The 26,416-nt window shown below is 39.4% G+C and overlaps 1 protein-coding gene across 1 annotated transcript in view; it reads left to right on the top strand.

Moving 5' to 3' along the window:
• cdkal1 (CDK5 regulatory subunit associated protein 1-like 1) overlaps nt 1–26,416 on the top strand; it is a 211,355-nt gene that overhangs the window by 65,583 nt on the left and 119,356 nt on the right. Inside the window, exons 6-8 of the mRNA XM_058648452.1 lie at nt 1,584–1,632; nt 8,726–8,846; nt 25,693–25,796. Coding sequence (XP_058504435.1) covers nt 1,584–1,632; nt 8,726–8,846; nt 25,693–25,796 — 274 coding nt within the window. The remainder of the gene's footprint in view (nt 1–1,583; nt 1,633–8,725; nt 8,847–25,692; nt 25,797–26,416) is intronic.

Genomic DNA, 26,416 nt, shown 5'->3' with positions numbered 1-26,416 from the left:
GCCTTGGTAATCCCAGATTTACAATGAGTAAGCAGACGCTTATAGCAGACAGCAGACATTTTTACACAGTATGCAAAAGGAAAAACTCTCTTATTATTCAAACCCTTTGCTGTGTCTCTCGATTTTTTTTTTTTGTTTTTAACCTCTAATGACCCTCTTGCACAAGAATTTGTCTGTAGACCTGCTGCTCTCTGGATATATTAAACACCATTTTAATTTAACTCTAAGAACTGTTGGGTGTTTTAAAAAAAGAAATAATCCAGACCAGACTGTATGGCTGTGGCCAAAGTCACTGACATCCCATTCACTCCTACTCTGAAAATGTTATTAAATATTGGGGCTCCTTATAAATGTCTCACTCTGGGGTAACAAAAAACAACAATTTATACAATTAAACTTAAATATTCTACTTCTCAAAAAATTGTACAGAAATTGAACTCACTGGACCTTTAGGTTGGATTTTTGAAGGGCCAGTATTACTTTGAAATACTGCTTTTCTGAATGAAACCAGATTGTCTTTCTTTGCTTTATTATATAACATGTATGTAATTGCTGACTGCAAAAGCACAGCCTGTTCCAAGCGAGTGTGTCTGAAAGTAGAGTTACACTGAATAAAGGACCTGGAGGCATTGAGCGCTGGTGAAATTGAGGGAATTAGATGTGGAGGCAGTGCTGAGAGGAATAAAAGGAAGAAAAAAAAAAAAGGTGGCTTAACATTTTCTTTTCCCACTTCTAATGCTCTGTACATGCCTCCCTATCTCGTTCATTCTTTCCCAGATGAAATTGTGCAAATTGGCAGGTTAGTGTAATCAGTGCTGGTTTCACATTTGCCTGCAGTTTATTATTCAGCTAGACTTTACATCCTGACTTTGGCCAGCACTAACCTGAACATGTTTTTTCTTGTTTTTGCTACCCAAATTGCAGGTAGATACTATTTTCTTCATTGGAGGAAATAATTAGAATGCCTTATAAAAAAAAGTCATCTGTCTTTTTCACTTATGACTCAAGCATATGTTCTACCTCAGCTCACTTTCTCTCCATGGATGCCTTTTCCAGACTGTGCCTGTGTTGATACATACAGTTTGCAGCATCCTGCTTTTCATGTGGCCTCACGTGTACACTGATCAGAGTATGCATGCCAAATCTGTTGGTGACAACAGGATGGTTTCAATGTCTCTATCTGCCACATAACATATTCTGTACCCATTTCAAAGTAAAGGCACTGTACCATTCCAGTTCCCTAAACCCATTACCTTTTTCAAAGACATTTTTATAATGAAGTCCTGGCAATTATTTGAGTTCAGATGAGTCTTAAAAGTATTTAAAAGTATATTAGACACACACACACACATACAGTGGCATTTAGGTAATATCCCTCTGGCCTGACCTTGGTGTGGCTGTATCTATATGGACTTGTTTTTTTTTTTTTATGTGTGATTACTCCTCATTTAAATGCCCACCTCGTTTAAATGTGGATCAGTTTATGTGTGTTTGTGGTTTGTCAATACCAGGCTTTTTGTTTGACCTTGTGGACTTGGTCTGTCAGCATCAATAAGCTTTTCCCATGTGTGTCTGTATTTCAGGTCCAGCAGATTGATCGAGTGGTGGAAGTAGTGGACGAGGCAGTTAAAGGTATTTCAGCATACGCGCGCACACGCACGCACACACACACACACATAAGCAATAATTGTATGAGTGAATGAGCAGCAACACATTGATCAACTAATGAATGAATGTGAATCCTTTTATTATTGGAATGGGAAATGAAGTTCTTGAGTCAGCTCCATGTATGAATGATTTTCAGTAAAGTAGTCGCTCCACGTATTGACAGAATACAAAGACTGAGAGTGACTATCAATTGGAGGAAGAAATGGGCTTCCTGCAGAAGAGTACATTATCTAAAAACGATGACTGTGAATTATTAAAAGTGTTTAAAACCTTTGATTGGGAGGCATTATTGGCTTTCATTGTTCAAAGATCAGACATCTACGACGGGGGCTTTAAAGTGACTCTGGCCAGACATTGAATTTGAGTAAATCTCACAAGACTGTCTGCAGATTATTGTTTGTATCAGTTTGTACTGTGAAACAAAACAATGCACAATGTGTAATCAAAGATCTGCGTCTGAGCTCAGTTAGACTCTTGTCACTGAAGTATTGATTTTGATGAATTTATTTCCACTTTAATTACAGACTTTATTCAAATTTCGGTGTGACTTTTTAAGGGTTTATTTGACATAATGTAATTTTAGTTAAAGAAGGAACAGATGTTTGACATTAAAGACCCGTTAATGTTTTTTAGCCTGTAAATTATATGGTATAATATCCATCAGCCACCTTGCCCAGTAAGTTTAAAAAAAAAAAAGAGTTAATTTCAGACCCCTTCTACAAGATGTCTTTGTGAACATTTCTAATAATGGGGCAACTTGATTTACTACTTTTTTCATGGTCCTAAGGATGGCAATTTTAATGAAAAAAGTACACACATGTACGATTAGTGATTAGGAGTGATGTGTATTTAAAAGCAAAGTGTTGTGGGGTGTTTTTTTTTAATTCTGTCCGTCTTTCTGTCTGAGTAGCTTGTTAAGTGGTCTTCTCTGTCTGAGAGGCTCACAGCAGGACACGTTCACATGGCAGTGATTAGGTCATCCATTTAAACGGTTAGCGAACCACCGCACTTAATAGTTTAATGAAGGTCAGAGAGAGTTTACAGTGTGAGAGTGTCCAGTCAAGCTGTCATTCACCCCCAGCTGTTCTCTAATAAAGAACAGATTGAGTTTACACAGTATATGAGTGCATGTGTGTGTGTGTGTGTGCGTGCGTGCGCGTGAGGGACTATTTTGCACTGAAGACTTCACTTTAATGAAGGACAGCTGAACTGAGGATTCATTTTACAATGTGTCATCAACACACACACACACACACACAGTGAATTAATCCCCTCTCTTTGTGTGCTCTGATTTTTCAAAGTATTTCTCTTCCACTTGCATCTCAAAATATTTCAGCGTCATCTCGCCTTCCCTTCTTCTCTCCTCGACTGCTATTTTCCTTCATCCTTTGCCCCCTCCATGGAAACTAATTTCCCCCAGTATCATTACAGTTCTTTATGACCTCGTATAAACTGAGAACTGTTATTTCAGCTCGGAGGCCTGCACATAAACCTTTAAGCTCTGGGATTTGCCTGTTGTAATGGCTACTAAAATACTTACTTGAGTGAATTGCTAATAGACACCGTTCTTTGCTGCACCAAAAACCGCTTGCAGGTCTCTTTTCCAAATGAGTACTAGTATGCTTTTATGACCTTGGTTCTTGAGGCATGAGCCTATTTATTCTGGCTCAAAAAGAACTTAACAACTGTCACCGCGTAAGGCTAACTCACTACAATAAATAGTGCATCTATCAACATCAAGCTCAAATTACTGCCTCTTGTAAATACCACCGCATGTTTTTATTATTAGGTTATCTTGGGTTGGATCGCTGAGGATGCACACAGTACTTACATTTATACAGTCGCACAGTAAAACTACTGCCCACTCTTGTGTTGCTTGCCACTAAGCAGAATCAGTGATTTTATGGGTAGTTCTGTTTGTTTGTTTCTGTTGTAACTGTTTTTTTTTGTCTTTTCGAGCTGTGCCAGATGTAGACTTTATGACTAACGGCAAACACATTTTCATAGAGAAACGATCATGTCTGATTATTTAATAATCAGAGTAGATGCAGAGAAAGAAAATACATCTTTGCAAACATTCAAAGCCTAGAAAATGTGTTATTCACTTTTGAGATGATTGCAGAGTCATCTTATGTCCCTTCTTTGTGTCGCTGTATCTTTTATTTAACTTTCTCAATGTTTGGGTGTGACATAGAAACTGGGGGGCTGAATGGGTCAGACAGGCTAATGTATCTGCTTAACTACAGATCAGAGGCTATACTGATTCCATATAACCTCTCAGTCCTTATTTCTCAAGTAGAAACACTGTGTATAAATGTGGCAGCACGAATATAAAGACGCTGTTTGAATAGAAACGTGCCAAGACACGAGGAAGAGCGAATAAAGAGCTGATAGTCAGAAGCGAGTTGAGGCATTCACTTTTTTTTTTTTTTTAAAGTTACGAGGAGGTTCACTAAAATATTATTCAGTGACTTTTCATCTGAAAGTGACGAGTGCAAGGTCTGTCGTGCAGCTCTTCATTGTCAAGCGTCGAAGCACTTTGTATAGCATTTTAAAGGAAGGTTTCTTTTCATATATTTGCATTAAGGCAGTGTGTAGAATTACCAAGTAATATATGTGATGTGCATCTGAGCTTTTTTACCATCAAACGTGATTCCACTGACGTTTATAAAGAAAATCAATAGAGCTGAAACCACTAATCGATGAAACGATTATTCATTGATTACTAAATTAATCTACAACTATTTTGATAATCGATTCATCGGTTTGAAGCTTTTTTCATGATTAAAACAAAATTTCTGATTGTTTAAGCTTCTTAAATATGAATATTTTCTTCATTCCTTTGCTCTGGATAACAAATTAATCATTAAAAGTCAATCATTTTGGTTAGTGGACAAAACAAGACATTTGAGAACATCATCATTTCCAGGTTTGACGAACACCGATCAACATTTTTTTAATGGTTTTCTGTTATTTTATGGACCAAACGATTCATCGATTAATCGATAAAATAATCGACAGATTAATCGATAATGAAAATAACCGTTAGTTGCAACAGTTTCTACTGAGATGATCGTATATATCCAATAACCTGTTCTATTAGACGGATAAATGACAAGCACCACACTCCTCTCCTCCTCATCTGCCAACCCTATCCCTTCTTTCCACTTTACTTCTATCCCCCTTTATCCCGCCCGGTGCTTTACAATCAAACCAGCGAGCACAACAAGACCTTCCACTTATGAGACATCAGACACAGGTCAATGGGTCATCCTTTTAGCTCCCTACCTCTGTGATCCATCCATCCATCTGGCCGTCCAGTACATCTTTCATCTGTGATGTATTTTTTTTTTTTCCCCCTGTCATCATCCATCCATCCATCCATCAACCTTTGCATCCATCTACGCTCACTTCCCCTCCCTTCTTTTTTCCTTCCATGCTATGATGGGCAGTTATGAGAGGATGGAAGGATTTATGTTGGTTTGTATTTATGAAGGAGATATATGAACAAAGGAGAGAGAGACTGGAGGGGAAATGCATGGAGAAATGAGTAGGCCAGTGAGTGATGTTTAATTGTCCATCACAGCAACTGTCTCTCTCTAAACTCTGTCACTGTGATGGCAATTATGGCAGTATTCTTTGTTTTTTTTTTTTTTCCCCTTTTCTTGGTCACAAATGCCCTGAAATTGATTTTTTCTTTTGGTACACTCCTGGGGTGAATTCATGCTGGTAGTGGGATTTTGGGTCTGGGTGGCAGTTATGTCCACACGGGTCCTGTGGAGTTTTTTTTAGAGAGAGCGAGAGAGAGAGAGAAGAGGGGGGTATGAGAGTGGCCAATCTCATAATTTTGAAAACCACCAGAAAATTCAGAAGCACCCTAGAAATTGCTTTGTCCACACACGGCTTTGTAAGCTATTAGGTATGTGTATTGTTATGTTCCAACAGCTGAACCATCAGAAACAACAACACATACAAACTTTATTTATGCTTTATAAGGGGTGACCTTCATTTACACTTCAGTTAATAAAATAGTTGCAGATGGTAGTCGGAAGGTTTAAAATCATATTTCTCAAGAATCCAAAAGGAGGATTTCATTTAAAAAAGCGTGCTGTGTATTGTTACATAAGTCCATTGCGCTTTAGAAGCAAGCGCTTTGTACCTGTGCAACATGTAACACGTCAAAAACAACAACAAAAAACGGTTTGATGACCAGGGCTGATTGGCAAAACAATAGTGACCTTTTCAGAGCCTTATAAATAAAAGGATTCCAGTAAAAATGATATTACTTCTGCGTGTGCATGAGGTGAAGGTGTGCGAGCAGATCATCTACGGGTGCAGTAAGAACCATTTAGTGAGGGACAGTAGTGTGGTCATGGACCGGTGAACCCTCTGCCTACGCCGTCCACCAATTTTCTGTCCCATCACAAACTCCATCACACTGCACAGGATGAGAAAGTGCACCAGCATTTAACCTGTATTTAACTGATGAAGAAGAGGAGAAGGAGGGATGCTGAAGTGGGTCCCTGTGTGTGTGTGTAATAGAGTGATCATGCACTGTGAACCCTTTATTTAAGCGTGTCTAATTGCACCATTAAAATACAATACTGATATCGCAACAGTGATATTTTACAGACACCAGTATTAGTCTGATATGGTTATTTTACTCCTTTTAAACTACAAAGCTGAAACACATTTCTGCCAATGTATTTACCATTTAGCCTTTTCAAGCAATTGGAATGGTTTTCGTTTTCCATAAAAAAGCAATAAGCAGCCCGCAACACAACTTAGTTTTTAGTCTGTGCATAGTGTAGCATGCGATATATAGGATTTTTAGATTGTATCAAATGGGTGGGTGTAAGATGATATAACTCACAGAATTATCAAGGTCAAAAACTAATTTCTGATTTCACAAGTATTTTAATTAGACATTGGTGCATTATGATCTCTTTCAGCCTTTAAACTATAGATAATTTAGTCTTTATCGTTGGTATTATTTGTCTGTTTTAAATACAAACTATATTTGTTTAATGTACATACATGTGATCAAATATTTAAAACAGCAGTTGAGGAGCAGATGCAACTCTGTTAAAGAACATATGAATGATATTAGTCAATGAATCCACAGAGAGTTTAGAGAGAATTGCACTTCATTTTTCCACAACCAAAGTCAGACAGACAGCTGGCCAGAGGAGAAGATGGACAAATACGCTCCAAGTCCCAGCTGTTTTCCACGAGGGAAGTTTTCTCATTTTCTCGCTTGTACTGGGATATTACGACCAGTCACGCCTCACCGATTGGCTCTTTGTCCTCCTCTGGGGCAGATTGTCATTTTTATCTACCAATTGATAGCCATGCTTCCTGCCCTGAGCCCACCCTCCCAGGAGACCCATGTAAAGTGGATGAAAACAGGGAGACAATTCCATCCCTCAGCGGCTCCTTCTTGCACATCTCTGGCTGGTCGCCTATTAGTCCTTTGGGAAGGAGAGACTCCTGCGTCCCATTTCCTACATACCAAATGCTGGACATCTTGAGCTTTTAGCTTGAAGACTTGGTTATAAATTTCAATTTGGTTCTGTAACACTCAGTTTAATTCACTGAGTGATATTTTTTTAGATTCATCAATTTGCATTTTGTACATTTCGAACAAAATAGCCATGTCGAAATCCTTAATATGTTTCAACTCTATTAAAAATGTTGGTTATATCAGCAGAGTTTACTCAAGCAAGAATATCAGGTTATTGCCCCACTTCACACTGTGTATGTTCACGCTTGTTCTTAATTGATTTTAAATGGATGTGGTGACAGACGTTTGCTTCTTATGCCATTTCCTGCACAGATAGACCAGTTAATTTCTTCCTGTGTTGATAAACACGTCCACACTTTTATGTCGCTCCCATTCGTCCCGTATCCAGTCCATGCTACAGCCACATTTATTGCACGTGGGAAATCAAGCCTTTCATTTAGCTAACAAGAGGTGGATGTTATGTGGAAAGCTGGTGCTAGAGGTTTGTGTGGGTGGGAAGTTGTATGTGAATGTATTTGTGCATGTCTCAGGATGTTATGGCTCTTGTTTTTGGACAAGAACAGATCACAACAGGAAGTTACAGTTTTGTCAGTTTGTACAATATCACAGGAAACAAAGGTTTCAATCACCGTACAGATGGTGGACATACAGATAGACAGATTTAGTATAGCGGACATGGCAGATACCTGTGTTAATGGCTAAGGAGAACATGGATGTTGAAGAGCGAGATAGAGATTTCTAATTTGTGGATGCCACGGCAGCCTTTACATCTGATGTTTGGTTTCCCCCATGTCAAAGAGTCAGAAAGGAGAAAAGGTGATGGACAAACAAAAAAAAAGTAATGTGCAGACAGTGTCAGTCAAATTCTGTGCTTATTAGCGTTTGGATTGGAAAAATGTGGCTCAACTTTGGTCTTATGTAACCTGTACGTTTTACCGATAACATTAATTAGGGTTCTACTCCAGTTTCCATGCTGTTGTTTGTGTAAGGGTGTTTCCCTATTATTTTCTGGATGTATTCCAATTATGTGATTGACAAATAATTGGAGTCTATGGTCATCATAGCATTGCTAAAACAATAATATGTAATAAATAGTGTAACGATACTTTTGCACATTGTTGCACAATTGGGGAATTTGAGTGGTAGGAGACACAAGATGTTCCTGTTTCAATTGGTTATTGTTTTAATGAAATATTTTCCCCCAACTCTTCATTTGTCTTTTTAAAAAACCTTGCAGCAGTCATTCCTCTGACTTATTCCGGCGGTATTATCATATCTTTAGATTTTGTACCACACCTCTATTATCACACCAGCCAAACTACAGATTTCTCTTTTTGTTTATTTGTCAGATGGAGTTAAGGAATTTATGTTATTCCAGTTTAACTGGGTTAAAACCATATTTCACTTTGTTGAAAATGCTTACACTGTCATCTTAACAAGTAAACCACAGGAAATAGTAACTGATGGGAATTGTTTTAGTTTGAGGTTAGCATACAATGTAAAGTTGCTCTTTTTTTTCTTCTATGTTCTCAGGTCACTCAGTTCGCCTGTTAGGTCAGAAGAAAGATGCAGGCCGGAGGCTGGGAGGAGCTAGACTGGACCTGCCCAAAATCAGAAGAAACCCTCTCATTGAAATCATCTCCATTAACACTGGGTAGGACACAGACACACTAACAGAAAACATACCTCATAAAATATGGAGCTTTTTACTGTGGATTAAATTTCACTGCTTTCCTGCCTTTCTGGTTTAGTGTGTGTGTGTGTGTGTGTGTGTGTGTAGTTGTGCATACGTATTTGTGAGGACCAAAAAAACACATTAAAAGGGCTTGGTTTTAGGTTTACGGTGACATTAAGGCATTTACTTGTGATTTTTAAGGTGTAATGGGCTAAGGAATGTATTACGTATGCGAGTGTCTTCACGAAAAATGCTGTACAACACTGTGTGTGTGTGTGTGTGTGTTAGACTAGTTTACCATGTGTGCCCTTTCCTCTCTTTGCACAACCACTTAAACAGAGCCCCTCTGTGCACCTAATTTTATCAATTTCACATGGTTTGTTTGAGATGTGTGTGTTTATGTGTGTGAGGGTTTGTGCATGTGTATGCATATAGTGCCGTAATCAATACTCGGCATGTGTGCAGCATTTTGTTTCCGCTTCAATTTCACGTCCATCGCGAAATACGACGGAAACAACATGAGTTCTTTTTATTTTTTATTTTTTATTTTTTTTTTACACAGAGTCCTTGCTGTATTTCAGTTTAAAGTGACGTTTCGCTGCCTTTTCCTCATTTACACCGAGCCGAACAAGCCTGCGTATTTTCTGCCTCCGTGTGTGATTGTACATAGCATGCTTGTGTTATGGAATCAGAGGCCTGACGTGTGCCACAAACACAGTGTCTGTGTCTGTCATGATGGCAGACATCCGTTTGTCAGAACAACAATGTTCCTGTCCCCCATCTAATTTGTTTTTATACACAATACTAAGGCAGAATAAGAGATTGTGCAGGCTCTGTAAAATAAAATCGAATTAAGTTCTTCGTAATTTCCAACAGTAGTTGTACTATTCTGTATTATTCTGTTACAGTTCTCTTATTTTTGCTGTTCTTTGTGCAAGAACACTTACTGTATGTTTGGTGTGATTTTGCTTTGTTATGGTTCAGAAAAAAAACACAGAATTATATTTAAGACAGATAAATGTACTGGCACTCACTCACTTTATGGGCTAATTTCACATTGTTTACCGATTTGTTTTTCCGTACCAACCCACATGCTCTATCCTCGGTGGGCCAGTTAAAAAGGGTTACGACTGACTAATTCTCCTGTGCTGGGCCTCAACTGATGATAATCCATCAATCACCTGCCTGCATGTCCTCAAGGTCCACACATTACTGGTTTTATATATAATGTATATAATGAAGAAAACAACTTGTGGACATAGCACTGATTTAGCTTTAGGGCTCAAGCTTTCTTTGTCGAAATAATAATAAAAAAAACCTTTGTTTCTGTGGAAATGTCCTGACGCTTTTAAAATAACGCTCATGAAAACAAGCCCGAGCTGTCACGAATCAGTTTGTTGTCAGCATTGCATCGTCTCTCTGTACATAACTTTCTGTTGAAGGGTTTCATTGTTTTGCTGGACTTTCCATTAGTGTCCTTGAACCTTATGGGCTAATTACAGCAGCATTCTTGTCTCTGTAACACAGTGACCCGCCAACAACAAGGCTGTGACCTGTTTTCAGGTCCCGGCCTATTATTTATTACTGTGATATGACCAGAGTAGGTGTTTTTATGATTATATCGGGAGTGATAGTGATGCTGTAAATGCATTGTCTTGCTGCCATCCATTTACCTTTGTCTTGAAATTCATAGATTACAAGCAAGCGTCCATTACACACAATAAAGAGCAACTATATTAAATCATGCTCTCACACTTTGCCGTCCCCACATTTTTAACAACTTCATGTTATAGCTTTTTTTTTTCCTAGCTTATGTTACAGCCAGTCTTAATTCAAAAAGGCATTGTGTGTTAGATGTTTGTAGTCTGCAGTGCTGCAGTGTGAGAGCTCTTTGTAGAAGAGACTTTATCTAATATTAGAAAGTGTCAGTTTTTAAAATAAACTGACACATCTGGTGAAAATTGAATCCGCACGTTTGAAAATGCAACGTTTGACTTTTACAACCAAAACAAAACATTTTAAAAGAACAGCCACAGTGTACATCTTAAGCACTCTTTTTGAAGTCTTATTCATGTCTTCCTGGTAAGCTATTTCCTGTAATCAGCCACCAGAGCTGTATGAGGTTTATTCCTGGTTTTGTTGGTAATAAAAGCTACTTACAATAAATGCAGGCACGGTCTGTTTCTGGCTCTTCCACAGACTCTGTGCATCCCTTTTGTAGTCAGTCCTTCTTTTACTTTTTAAATTGCACGTGTCTGACTTTTTATTACTGTGTGTTTTTGTCTTTCTGCGTTTCTCTTTGTTTTGTTGTTATGTTGTGGCTTGCATATACAGATGCCTGCCTTCCTCTAGCAGGGGGTCTGTATCTGATCCAGATGAACTTGATGTTGTTTTTTCAAAAGGGTCAGGCTGGCCACGAATAAATCCCTCTTTATACAGTATGTTGCCTGGCTGGATCGGCTGTTGACATATTCCCCCAAATACCATTGGTGTTACGTAAATCCGAGCTTACTGTGTGCTTTTGTGCGAGTTTAGTGTCACTAATTTGACATGGTCTTCGTACTATGTGTGCGTGTGTGTGCATGCACAAATGTGTACGTGCTATTCAGAAGACTGAATATGTCCTTTATGTGCTCCGCTTCAGATGATCTGCTTTAAATATTCCTCTGAGGTAGTAGTGACATCATTGGTGACATTTGTCAGCTGATGAAACAGAGGGGTCATTGTCTGACTCTCAGACTCACACATGCACAACATCAGTTGCAGTTGTTCCTCAGATGGCCTCTGCGTCAGATGTGAATATTATTTGAAACCATTAATTTGGAGTACCTCTGTGTGTGGCCTTTAGGGTCTCATATTTGTTGCCATTTTTTTGGGTTGTGTGTGTGGGAGAGAGAGAGTTGTGCTTAAATGGATGTGTTTAAGCACTCTCTTCCCTTTCCTGTCATTTTTTCTCTTTATTTCTTTTGCCAAATGTCAAGTTAATGTCATGCTGCTGTGTGTGAAGTTTAAAATATAGTTTAAATAATTCAAGGACAGTGTTAACATCTTAAATTATACATTATACACATGTTGAATCTCTTAATGTATTCTATTTTTAATGTTTTTATGTTTTACACACACACACACACAAAATATATATATATATACATATATATATATTGTGTATATATATATATATATATATATATATATATATATACCCACACACATATATGTGTATATATATATATATGCAATCCTCATTAAAAAATGTGACTGATTCCTTAATTTTCCCTGCCTCAGCTCAGCGACCACCAGAGCATTAGAGCCAAATATGGACAAAGAAAGCTTCTGTACTTATTTTACTATCAGATGCCAAGAGGATAAACAAGACAGACAAACAAACAAACAAAAAGCATGCTAACCATTTTTTAAGCACAGCTTCGATGTTCTCATCTCTGTAGAATGCCTCACTGAGCATAATAGCGAGTGTGAATAGATGTGGTCAGAGATCACGCTCTCGGTGGGGCAGGTTTAGCGCTCTTATGTGGATGCCAGAGGTGAACATGTCGACACATTGCTTCCTCTTAGCACAATTATAAACAGAAATTAGGTCCATGAGATGAAGTGTATTTTTCTACGAAGCAGAACAGAAGACACAGAGGGTGACCTTTTGACTTCTTTATACCACAGTCATCCATTATGTTCACATTCATAGTTAAATTTCAAATTACACCGCACAGGGTGATTTTAGCCTGGTCCTCGCAGATAAACCTACTGTACTGTTCCCCTCTCTTTATCAATGCAAATCCACACAACAGCTTGGCATAATGTTTCACCTGGGATTACCTATGAAAATTCAATTTCGTGTTCAAATTGATTCACTGTATTAGTTTCATTAAGTTGCATATTAATTTCATTTGGACCTGTTAAAGCCAAATTAGATTGACTTTTTTCTCCCCCCCCATCGAGTTAATTTTATCCCCATCAGAAAATAAATTCAGCGTTGTCCAGTTAGTTCTCAAAAGCCCTCTGGCTTTGCATTAAAGGAACATTGGCAGGTTTCTCCTGGGCCATTAGCACAGTTTATTTCAGTCATCTTTACTTGACACACTAATGAGTCAGGGCCCTGATTTTTCTTTGAAGGTTCAGTCCAAAAATGTTGCACCAAGGTTATTGCTGATATCAACCAATTACATTCTTCCTTTGTTTTCCTCTGGATTTACGGACATTATGAAGGTAACGGGCAATTAATGAATGTGTATTGCTAAGAAATCCAATAATTTGAAACAAAACTAATACCTCTAATGTTTTGTTAAAATGTGTTACATTTAAACATTTAAAATGTGTTTATTTAACACATTTGGAAGCAAAAAATATTCCACTTAAGAAAAATAGTCAAAACAATATTTTTCACCACCTGGAATCTAGCTGTCCATACAAGAAAATCATGCCATTCTTCCTGTGACCTTGAATATCAGTTAGGCTGAGCTGAAGGCACAAAAACAGCCAAGCTTTTTCATGAAAATATGTACTTGAAACAGATTTTCATAAAGGCAAACCTCTCACGCTCATCATAAAACCTTTGGATATGCAACAATACAGCAGGAGGCTGCTTCACAAGCTGCGGATATGTGGACTGAGTTTGTGCGTGTGTTTATTAAAGGGTCAGTAAAAGCAGTGGAAGTAATGAAGTAGTAGTTAATGAATAAATCCTGTCGTATACTCGCTCACCAGGGTCCTGTAGTATTCCACTTTACCATCGGGTGGCAGTACAAGTCTGAACGCAGGGAATCCCTACCAAAGAAGAAGAAAACATTGCTACAGCTCCTTTTGGACCTGTCTGGTTCGAGCGCCTCACAGCTGAATGGCCCATCGGGCAGGGTAGTCAGGGTGTCGGTCTGTTCGATGGTTGCCAGGTCAAGGCTCGGATGACTATCTCCTTCTGTTTCTGTCAAAATGTTTTTTCTGCTTGGTGAGTGTGGCTTGTGCTCCATTCAGTTCACGCATGCCCTGTCCACACTAGAGCTGCAACTAACGATTATTTTCATAATCGATTAATCGAGTATTTTCTCGATTGATCAATTTATCGTTTGGTCCATAAAATGTCAGAAAATGTTGAAAAATGTCCATTATTGTTTTTAAAACCTGGAAATGATGTCAAATCTCAAATGTCTTGTTTTGTCCGCAAACCAAAATGATTCAGTTTTAAGGATTTCTTTGTTCAGATGGAGCAGAGAAACCAGAAAATATTCACATTTAAGAAGCTGAAACAATCAAACATCTTATTTTAATAATGAAAAAACCCTCAAACTGATTAATCGATTATCAGAATAGTTGACTATTTATTAATTTAGTTGTCGTTTCAGCTCTAGTCCTCATGCACCCAACAAGCTCTTTACGCGCTGTTCCAAAATCTTGATGACACAAAGCGCCTTAAGAGACATAACATAGAGAAAAACATGAAATGAGCAAAGTATGGTTGTTTTTCAACATGGACTGAATCAAGATGTTGTGCTTGACTTATGATCCAGTTGCCAGCATTTAAGTCTAGATCGTCTCTTAAGTCAAGCTCTCTCTATAACTTCTTTATGCAAACAGATGAGCCTGAGGGCGGAGTTCGTTTTTCATACAGCCTCAAACTGGAAAAAACACTCTATGTCTTTCTAATGCTCTGTTTTGTGTCCCACTTTTAGCACGCTTCAGAGTAGCAGGGAAGCTGGTTTCACAAGTGTGAGGGTTTTGCCCCAGGCAACACTAATGGTCCCTTCTTGATTTGTGTATATCTCTGAGTGTGAGTGTGTGTCTGCCTGTGTGTGTGTGTGTGGAGTCTCGGCAACAATAAAAGCCCTCTTGTGAGCACGTTGTATCGTGATGCTTCAGCATCATAAACAAGGAATTTACAGCCACTCAGTCAGAATGGGTCATTAAACTTGTGTGTGTATTTGTTGCTGTGTCTGATTGTTTGAACCTTTACCATTAGACTCCAGGCATTTAAAAAAAAAAAAAAAAAACAGAAGACATCCCTTTGTTCCACTGTTACAGTTCATTTCATTCCATTATCAGTCTCTCCCATGTCCTGTATTTAGTCACATTTTTGGCAGTCACAATCTCTGCTATTGTTGTTGCGATGTGCTTAAGTCAGGTGATAATGATCCTCTGCTCTAAACCATACCCAATAACCAACCTCATCATGTGCATCCTCCAGGCAGGCGGGTCGACAGCTTGACACAGACAGAGTAGACAGTTGAAGGAGGCTTCTTCTAATCAGAGCTCCTTCAAACACCTGAGAAGTGAATTGCTGGCATACCGAGTGCTGTTTTGATGTTGAATTGGCTTCATTGGCAGTTCTTACGCTGCGTTTTGAATTGATATTGACATTGAGGCCGACGCCGCTGTTCAAAACGCGTGATTTCCGCCATAATAAGTGTCTGTTGTTATGTAATCCCGACATATGTTGCCGTTGTCTAAACACGGATGGTTATTTCCATGCCCTTTATATGACATTGTGAAAACATTGTTGATATTTTTCCCCGCAACAGCCGGCACATAATTCTCCGTCAAGCGCTGTAGGGTTAGACTAACGCTAGATCGACAAATGGAGACGCTGACATCTCTTTAATAGAACAAAACATTACAAGATTTATTATAATACATTTCAACAGTCTTGACATTGGGTTTAGAGGGTTTTTCCTACAGGAATCAACAATCCGGGAAGTACAATAGATAACCTTGGAATGCATATGGCATTTCATCCTCTTTCCTTTGTTCGGCTCCTTCTTTTCTTCCTTTTTGACACTAATAGTAACATATTTATCTACAGAGCTAATTTAATCTGGCCATTAAGCCATGTTTAATATTGCACAATGCCATTGCTACGGTTTTTAAATAGACATTTAATACCTTTTTATACGTGAATATTTCGGATGCTCCACTCAAGCTGCATTGTATGAATCTTTAATCTGTGTTTTTTTTTTCTCTGTTTGTTCATTCTTTTTTTCCTCCTGTGGTTTCCTACAATCATGAAAGATTCAAACAGACGGCCAGCTCATTTTAAACAGCTTTATCCCCGCTAAATCCTTGATTTCTACAATCACTAATAATCACTGTAGCAAAATACACTCACACACACGCAAGCGCGCGCACATACACACACGATATGTAAACAAAGCCTGCAAAGCCAGACTGAAAAGTGTCTGCATGTTTGTGCATTAGTGTGTGCTGTGAATATGTTTATGTTAGCTGACAGTCCCTTGCTGCATTAGCTGCCTGCTTCCTGTGATTTGCGTCTGGCTGCCACAACTTCTCTCTATCCAATCTTGAGGCCGACACAGTGGAATAATAGGCCTTATCAGCGCTTTGCTCTCGACCTTTACATAGATTTGTGTGAACCATTGTGCCCAAGGTGTTGTGTTCGCGGCTATGTCCAGCCAAAGGAAATCTGGGGTCACAGTCATCTAGATGCGCAGAAAACAACAATGTGACTCTGAGAAATTGGGGGCGGCGTTAGGAGTTGACTGTGAAGCCACAACCGAAGCAGCAGAAGTGTCCTGCATGTCAAAGAATGTCAGAAAACGTATTAGCTCGAAAACAGAAGTTGAAAGAATAGCATTTTATTACTCCTCTTCCTGACGTGATGTGTCCGCAGTTAATACGAGAGGACCACAATTACTGCCCACTTTCTGACTCTAAGTGCGGACAGAGGGGATTTCCCTCACTGATGCCGGCGGCCAGTCCAACAGTGACAGATGGATCACTCTGTTTCTGAGAGAGAGGGAGAGAGAGAGGAGGGGTGGGGGTGCCTCAAAATACTTAAGTTAGAGATGTTTTGTGTTCATTATGAAACAGTGGCAGGGCAAATTGGATTGCAGCAGTCTGCTACAGTCCAGGTGATTAATGGGGACCATTTAACCCATTCCCACCTTGAAAATATTGTTTAAAACAGGGTTTAAATTGATTTATTTGGCTCTGATCTTCATTTGGCATGAGTGAGATGCAAAACTGGGTCTTCTTTGTCTGCTTAATTTTATGGCAGTATTTCATCTCTGGACAACACTCTTATTTTGTCGATCGGAGCATCAAAACGATCCATTTAAGGAGCGACTTAAATGTAACCGTAACTTTATCAATAAGGTCAATAGTGGTGTTGTTTTTGTTTTATTCTTACATGTCCATTGCATACAGGGGTGATGTAGGGGAGAGCAGAAACAAAACAGATCTACAGATCTGTTAATTCAGGTGTTAATTCTTTTGTGGCTTCACCTAGGTTCTTCAATTTCAGTAAGAAAGATACTGTAGAGCCGGGTCATACTTCCCATGCACTGTGTCCCTTCACTTTTCCACATGCACATGCGTCATCATCTTCTGATTTTTTCCGCCTTTTTTTAAGGTGTTCATGTCTACAATTATTTTTGGCGCTGTTTTATACCCTGACTTGCTTTGTTCTTTTATGCCTTATTCCTCTCTGCAAACATTCACAACATCACTATATAATAGCCACTATAAGAGCAGATGAGCCTTTTGCAGATGAAAGTGTCAGCTTGAAAGAAAAAAGGGGGATGCATGCGGTCCGAAGAGGAACGTGGGAGGCAGTGGGTGTGGGAAGTCATTAGTTGGGTTAAAAGCAGATTGAATCAGGCTAACTCTATGTGGTCTTTGGCAATTTTAATTTCTCTGGCAACCGCAGTGTAGAAGTGAATAAATTAATAAGGGGCCAGTTTTTGCATGAAAGGCCATGGAGATGAACATGAGAAGTCACCCTTTTTCTTTGAATGGCACCAACTTTGGAGACGGGCATATCTGCATTCCCTGTCTGTAATATCCACCAGTGGATTTCATGCGATGCTCTCGATAGATAATTTGCCCTTATCTTAAAAGCAAATACCTAAACCACGTTTCACTTGTCTCCTTGACTGATTTTTTCATTTTGTCAAGCAATGGTCAATGTCCTCCTTTTTTTTTTTTTTTTTTTTCCTCCTTTGTGGTTTTTTCCTCCCTTGGGGGGAAGTGAAAATTGATCAGGTGAAGCCACAATAAAATTGAGTAAATGTGCTGATGTGCTTCAGAAAGTAGAAGCACAGAGGAGTGAAGGATGATAACACAAGGATTTTCAGATCGCATACAAAATGTGGACTGTTGTGGATCATGGGAATGCTTGAATGCACAATGTACACGCAACCTTTTTTTTAAACACACATACTACACAAACAGCATCTCAACAAAGGCATTTCTATTGTCTTTTTATGTTTTGTTGATGACATACACACAAGGTAGGGTAGGGCTGCTGCAACAACAACTACTAAATGAATTGCCAAATATTTTGATAATCAATAATCAGTTTCGGAATATTTCTCCGATTTTTCAGCTTCATAAATGTGAATATTTTTGGTTTCTTTGCTTCATATAAATAATTGAAGCTGAATAATTTTGGCTTGTGGACAAAAGACATTTGAGTTTTCAAGGTCTGGGAAACAGAGCAAAATTTTGCAATATTATGGACCAAACAACTAATTGAGTAATTGAGAAAATAATCAACCGATGAATCGATTATGAAAATAATCATTAGATGCAGCCGTACACACACACTTTTGTTCATTTGGACCGTATAAACAAAGCGTAATCCATAACTTAAACCTAATCTCAATTTAAATTTTAGCCCTAACCCTCAGAAATGAGGTTCTACCTCATTAGGACCAGATTTTGGTCTCCGTGGTCCTGACAAGGTCAGTGTTAATGACAGAGAAGGTCCTTAAGAGGTAACAAATACAAGTACAAACACACACGCACACCTGTGTAAGCTATGGTGGCCTCTCCTGCTGTTTATCAAACCAGTGTATGGGTAGTTTTCAGCTCCACTGGTTTGAACATATTATTCCATTTCCTTCTTCCCCACTGCTTAACACAAAAATACATGCCTGACACACGGAGACAAACACTTCCACTGCATTGACTCTTCTTCTCCCCACTGTCACACCAGGAGAGAGACTCTGCTCCCCACAGTAAATCCTAAAGATTGATGGGTCTCCTTGGACAAAATGAGATTGTGTGTCATTACAAGGCATTACACTACAGAACCCCTGAGTAACTGAATTAGCCCCAGTGTAATAGAAAATGCACATGCATGCACACACACACTCACTCTCTCTCTCTCTCTCGCTCTCTCTCTCCCACTCTCTCTCTCCCGCTCTCTCTCACTCACACTTACACAGAGTATTTTCACCAAACAGAACAAAGACATATTTAGGACTGAGTGATTAATTGTTTTTAAAATTGAATTTGCAATTTGAGACAAAAAAACACAATTGGCAAAGACCAAAGGTCGCAGTATCCGGCTATATGTTATGCAGGTCACCTGACCCAGGGTTTACACTTGTGTTTGTCAGTCATGTTAATTCATTATCTTTAAGTTCTCATTCTTGTATTAGAATCCAGAGCACTTCATATTTTTATGGCACTGTATCTCACGTTTAAAGGCCTGATTTGCCAGGAAAATGATTTCAATTGCAGTTCCAAACCTGTCTTCTTTTGACAGTAGCGAAGTTATTTAATTAAGTGAACTAATATTACTTTGGTTTATTATCTGAAGACGTCTGGTGTGTTCTCTGTCGATGCTTTGCTGCGATCCTGTACTGAGGCCGTCTTCTCTGTTCCCTGCGATAAGTCAGTAAGACAGAATCATCTGCTGCAAAATTGTTTGCACTCTTTAATGGCAGTCTTGTAGCACTGGGACCTTGGATGGATCTGGTGCTTCATTTTCATACATCCACTCAGATATTGAGTTTGACCCTGCTTTTGACCTTGCGGTTCTCAACAAATGAGACGCCATCTCACCATGATGTTATCTGACTTTTAAAGGGGAATTTTGCAAGTCTGGTGGGTTTTTTTTTCCATCGTTTTCTCAACGGAATTCCTGCTTGCGTCTCCCGCCTTTATCCTCACTGTCGTTAAAAACCCACCACTGATGCTCCCCCCTCCCTTCCCCTCTCCTAGCCATGTGCATTTGTTTTCAACAAAACACAAGCCGTCCATGCCGATGCAAGAGCAGCCAACTCTTCCCCTGAAAACAAACCAGCAACAAATGTACATAAAAATGTTCGTGCAAATAATGTTTTCACAACAATAGTTGACATTACACATAAATACATAGATACCTACAAGTGCAACAGCAAAAATGCCATGTCAGCATCCATTTTGCATGCTTCTTTGTTTTTCAGTTCTCGTCATTTGGCTGAGAACTGCTGGTCTGATGTTTACTCGTGTGTGTGGACCCTCACTCAGTCAGACATCCCTTTCCTCTTTTCTGCTTCTTTTCTGCCGGCTCTACCATGACAAACGTTTAAAATAACACTCTCCCCGCCTTGATCTTACAGCCAGTACCTTGCTGGGAGGTGTGTGTGTAGCGTGATAAAGTAATTTGTGTTTCTTGCGAGACTCGACACTTTGGCTAAGGCCTCAAGATTCTGAGGAACCTGGGTTGGTGGCCATGGTCTTGCAAGGCTGGTTTTCCCGCTAAAAGACGGTGGGAGAGTGGAGACAGCACCCAGTCTCCTTACAACAAGCCATTTAACCGTCACAATGACTCAGAAGCTGTTCAATTCAATCAAATAAAAGTCCTGCATCGTTCCACAACAGTACAGTGCAATCTTAAAGTTACAGCAGAATCTTGATTGTGACTCTGCAAAGCTCAGACTGCCGACGCAGAGGCAAGTGTTGCTTCAAGCAACCAGTGAGCTGAATTGTAGACATTTTGCACATCTGTGTCAACAGGGTAGTCGAGCTATAACCGCACAACTGTGCATGGAAATGCACTCACAGACAATCAAGCATCCTTTTACGGTTGGTTTTAAGTGTCTTATGCTTCGAGCAGGTAAAATCAGTCTTACGGCGGTCAGTAAGGACGACAAGTTTGAAAGAGTCGGCCCACCTGCAGATCCAGCTTAAAATATACTCGACCACTTTGACCCTCTTTTTCAGTTTTCTGCTGGTTCAGTAAGAAGCAAACATCATACCATTCTTGTCCAGTAACAATGGGCTGAGTGAGCGAGTACAAACACTGGTCTGTGTACAGACGAAACAAGAAGTTAGGAAAACAGTCGGGCTTTCTTTGTAGACACAGGGTTGTAGTTTCTCACACACACACACGCATGCACAGACGCTGCATTTCTTCAGTCAAAACAACAAGCAAGGCTGCTGCAGTTAAGATACAGAAGTCTGAGGTCAGCATGTGACACATTTTACACACACACATTTGCACAGCTATTTTTCCAAGAACTCTGAATTGACTTCCATTCGTTTGGACAGCCTGAACTAAGTGTTTTCCCCTAACCAGTTAATGCCTAACCTTAACTTGACCATAAATAACATCTAAACTTAAGATGTTATTTCAATTTGACCATTTCCTGGGAAATTCGGTTCTGCTTCATTAAGGACCAGGTTCTAGTCTCCATGAGGACTACTGGTCCTGACGAGGTCAGTGTTTATGCCAAAGTGGGTTAGTGTATTATTATCACATGAAACAATTAAAAATCACTGAAATCATTTATTAAAATCAGCAACTATAATGGCGCAACCTGAAATTTAAAATGGATAAACCAGCAGTGGAAATGTTTAAGTTTTACTGTTTAAGATTAGCGCTGCCCACATTATCATGTAATGAAGTCTCTGTTTGACATTACGGAGCGAGAGAGTATTTTTGCTGTGTTTTCTCACATCACTGCTGTATTTATCTGGCACAGCTTTGTTTCTTTTTTTAATAAACATTGAATTTCTAGAGAAGTGAGCCAGGCAGATTGAGCTCCACAAGCTGTAAGCAATTAAACTTGTTTTTTCCACCAAAATCCTCATCACAATTTGAAAACTGGAGCCACTAATATGATAACCGATTTCAGGAATGCCAAAGTCCCACAAGATTGCTGCTGTGTATTCCCATGCAGCTTGAATGCACTCAGGTTCTTAGTTGTGACAATGATACGAGGACTAAGTCTGATTTAGCTGCCAACCTTTCTCCGAATAACTAATCATCTTCTATTCATTGCTCCTAATAGGTCTTTACTCCATTGTGTCAACATTCTTTGTTCCTTGACTCCACTTTTTTTTTCTGGAACCTCCACTTTGACTTTGAGATGGCACTAATAGAAAACTTACAGGCTGGGTGCTTTGTTCATGCATATCATGGCAGTTTTATAATTTAGTTTGCTCATATACCCACTTCATCCATCTCCCACTTTTAACAATAAATGCATTGAATAATCTGCCTTTTGCAATTTACACAACGCACTGAGTTTAAGCATTGTTTTCATAATTACATCCTTAAGCTGACACAATACAAACCCCGGTGAACACACACAGTTACGTTCGCTTTACTGCACCCATCGCCCAATTTGTTTATGCAGTGAGCAATTTTGTGATTAATGAGAATATCCTAAATGCTTATCAGTGAGAAAACCTTTTTCTGCTCATCTCTTTCCCAAGCTGGGTCTTTAACATGCAGCTCAGGGGAGTTTCTCCAAAGGGAATTATACTGTATTCGTGTGTGTGTGTGTGTGTGTGTGTCAGCAGAGGTTAACAAATGTATAGAAACATTTTCCATTCTTTGTTACCTTTCCAAGGCTGCAACCACACAATAGTCTTCTGCCTTCTTACCCTCCCACACACACTAGGGAGGTAACCTGTCTCTTTGCAACACATTGATGAACTGCACTGTTGTCAGGTACAACAGATACCTCTGTGGTTTAATTAACTGGGACGGAACAGGAGGGAGGGAGGACGGAAACAAAGAAGGGAAAAAATGGAGGCTTGATAAGGAGGAGAACTATTTTGGATTTAATGGGGAGAAGAGTTTCTCCTTTACACCCACCACACTAGTACAACTTAGTTCATTTGAAGTGGGGCTCCAATGACTATTTTAATAGTTGACTAGTCATTGGCTATGGAACCTAATCGACTAATCACATAATAACAAGTGGGGAGAAGTTAACCTTCTGTTCCCCCTATAACTCCCTCCCTTAAACTCACCTTTTCTGAACTGCTCTCAGTACGATTTATATCTAATTTGTGTATATTTATTTTAATGGGAATCACCAGAAACACCAAGGTACGCGATACCATAGTATCACGGTATTGCAAAAATACTGAGTATTTGCGAAATCATATATTGCGATATACTCGCACAACAGCTCTGGAGCATCTCAATTTGTATTTTTTTCTTTGAACATCTGTTAAAAGTGCTATATGAATAAAAGGTATTGTAATACTGCTACTACTATGAATAATAATAATTGCAATATTATTGATAAACTGTTTGGGGATAATTGCTAAGTTGTCCAGCAGAGGGCACTGTGAGCACAGCTTAGCCTGCATCCAGTCCCTCTTTTCTCATCAGAAGAAGACAATGATGTTGTGTTTAGTTAGACCCCAGTGACAATGGGAAAACACAAACACTGTCCTACTGATTAGACAGTCACGACACCTAACTGTTTGAAAAGTGGCGGGTTGAAGTATTTCTGGTTCTACATCATAGAATCTCAGCTGTAAACTTAGGCTCCTTCCAGTTGGAGCTAACGGCTAACGAAATAGGCGGAAGCATCACACACAAGCGTCTGTCGTCCCTTTGTGTGTGTGTGCGCAACTCTCAGCAGAGATTGGTAGAAGGCAAGATGACTCACTCCATTAAAAAAAAAAAAGATGCTTTGCTCCGAAAGACACCCCAAATTTTCAACTATTAAATCTGTCAGCAACTACTTTTGTTTTAGATTTTTGATCACTGACTAATTATTCCACCCCCTAATTTAAAGAACTCTTTACATGTTCTAGATTGAACAAAAACAAGTTTCCAGTACAAAAAAAAGTGTGTTGCGTCTGAGTGTGTGTGTGTGTCACTGAGAGAGTGACAATGCTCCCCTCCTTCAGTTAGTGCAACTCTACGGGTGCAGACTACTTGTCACAGTCTGTTTAGGCTGATGGAGAGGTCGAAACTGCTAATGCGTTGTTGTGATACAGGCCGAATGTTTAGCGGCAACTAACACACACACACACACACACACACACACACACACACACACACACACACACACACACACACACAACAGGCCACTGACTGTCTCTTGAGATTAATGTTGGTGTGATCCACTCAGCTGGGCCTGATCACATTAAGATGGATGGACCCCCTGGTGGTGTAAGTGTGTGTGTGTGTGTGTGTGTGTGTGTGTGTGTGTGTGTGTGTGTGTGTGTGTGTGTGTGCGTGCATGCAGGGCCCCATCTGTCTGTGTTTTCTCCACAGCTAGGTCCTGTGACCTAGCTGCCATCTTTAGTGCCCTTAACTGGGATGAAGCAATACCCCAAGAAGTAGAGATGGGTTGATTGGAATGATTATCAAGATATTGAAGGTTCTTCACGTACTAAATGAGGATGTTGCATAGGGACAGTAAAAGAGGTAAATGTTGTTTCCTGTTGGTCCTTCATACTCAATTTTCTTTTAATTATTTTTTATAAGTGTTTCATAGATTATTATGTATGTGCTTTGTCAGGGCTTGGACCTTTGTAATATCAGTTCCGAATACCATGCACTAAACGGTAACATACCTCTGCTCTGATAAGCTCTTCTTTTTAAATCGTTCTGTCTTTGCATATTCAATTTTATTTTTCCCCGAAAGGCCTTTTTCCGGCTCCATCTGTAGCGTGTCTTGTGACATACTCTTCCCAGAGCTGATAACAACAATAGCCCTCTTTCAGTAGGTGGTGGAAAAACCTCAAGGTTTAACTGATTCTGTGTTTCTACGTTACTTTGTGACCATAGCAAGACACTTCATGGATAGATGTCATTCACTGCACTGATTAAGTCCTTGAGAGGAAAGTGTTTTTATACTGGGGGATTTAAATACTACAGACTTTAGACTTTGAGTCTTAGTTTGCTCCTCTAGAACAACATGGAATCAACATGACCCAAATTGGAAACACATGACAACATATGTGTGCTCAGTCCAGCTGGAGTTCCGTGTTGTTTGCCAGTTTCAGCTTCTGGGGATTCCCTGTTATTTTTTTTTCCATGAGTCTGTCATGGACAGATACAGGGTTTATGCCTGTTATCTTCATCAGTCTGATTTCACAGTCTCATACTAGTTTACCAGCTATATATCACAGCAGCATATGATGTGAAGTAATCTTCATTTTTCATTGCACTGGAGGGTAGAAATCCAGTATTAAACCAATTTTAACTTGGTGACTAAAAAGATCTTTGTTCTGTGTCAAAAGCTTGTATTAGCCGCAGCTTTAATAGATGCTGAGCCCTTTTTATTATGAGTATTGGAGTTTTTAGTGAGAAAACAACATGGTGTGCTGTATTCTACTTATGCTGTGCAGCTGTTAGTATGTACTCCTAGGAAGAGATAGAAATTGAAACCTTAAGGGTAGAGTTGCCACCACAGTATGTTTATGAAAGATGATGAATTATAAATGTATATACGGAAGTCTGTGCAGATTCTCATTCATCCAGGTCACAATTGTCCAAAGGTCAACAAATCTGAAGCAACTGTACTTGTAGATTTCTTGAAGACCTTTCACCTCTCATTTAAGTTCACAACAAACTTTCAGAACACACGCTTGGATGAGAGGTGAAAGGTCTTCAAGAAGTCCACTTGTACTCAGTTGTAAGTATCTTCTAGAAACAACTGCAAATAAGATGAAATTGTGCTTTTATTTTTGGCATCACACCCTGAGTGCAACAATGTTTCAAGAAAACTCCTCTCATCCTTTCTTTAAAGAGTAATAATAACCTTCAGTTCTCTTTCACTCTTTCTTTCTCTCTTTCTCTTTCACTGATTATCACTGTGTTTCTGGATCTCTTCAGGTGTCTGAATGCGTGTACCTACTGTAAGACCAAGCATGCTAGAGGAGACCTGGCCAGCTATCCCATCGAGGAGCTCGTGGAGAGAGCAGTGCAGTCTTTCCAGGGTGAGTGCTTTAGCTCTGTGTCTCTCTCACAATAATAAGATGTTTTATGACACATTATCTTCTTTCTCTGTAGCAGTGCTGAATGGCAATACGAGTAACATAATTCACAATGATCAAGTAATTAATGGAGCAAATTATATTTGTTTTGGGAAGTTGTGTGAAAAACACATTGAGTTGTGTAGTTCTGGCGAGCTTTATCAACGTTGTGTTAACTCATCTGACAACAGTTTGAATGTAACAGACTTAAAAGTTAAGCACTACAGCTGCAAGTTTTGTTTTCAGTTGTGGCTTCAGCATTCTACAGTAATGTGCTGCCTGTGTGGTTGTGTGTCTGTCCAGTGTATGGGTGGGGGGGCGAGGCTTTATTCACTCATGCTGATGTTTTTGTTCGTGGGTAGAGGGTCTGTCCAGTTGGCTGTAGTTCTATGCCAGATGAACAGCTTTTGTGCCCTGGCATCTGCTCCTTGAGAGTAGACTCCCAGAATCCCCAACTGCGCAGCAGGCCATGTGTCTATTAGAGCCCCAGGCGGGTCAGTCAAGGGCAAACTTACACACTCATAACACAAGTCTCACTTCCAAAGCTTTGGCTGCATTATTATTTTAGTGTCAGCGTAACCTGT

This window comes from Solea solea, chromosome 13 (genome assembly GCF_958295425.1).
Source record: "Solea solea chromosome 13, fSolSol10.1, whole genome shotgun sequence".
Lineage (NCBI taxonomy): Eukaryota > Metazoa > Chordata > Actinopteri > Pleuronectiformes > Soleidae > Solea > Solea solea.
Note: the sequence above shows the minus strand (reverse complement) of the source record. Positions and strands in the feature narration are given on the sequence as shown.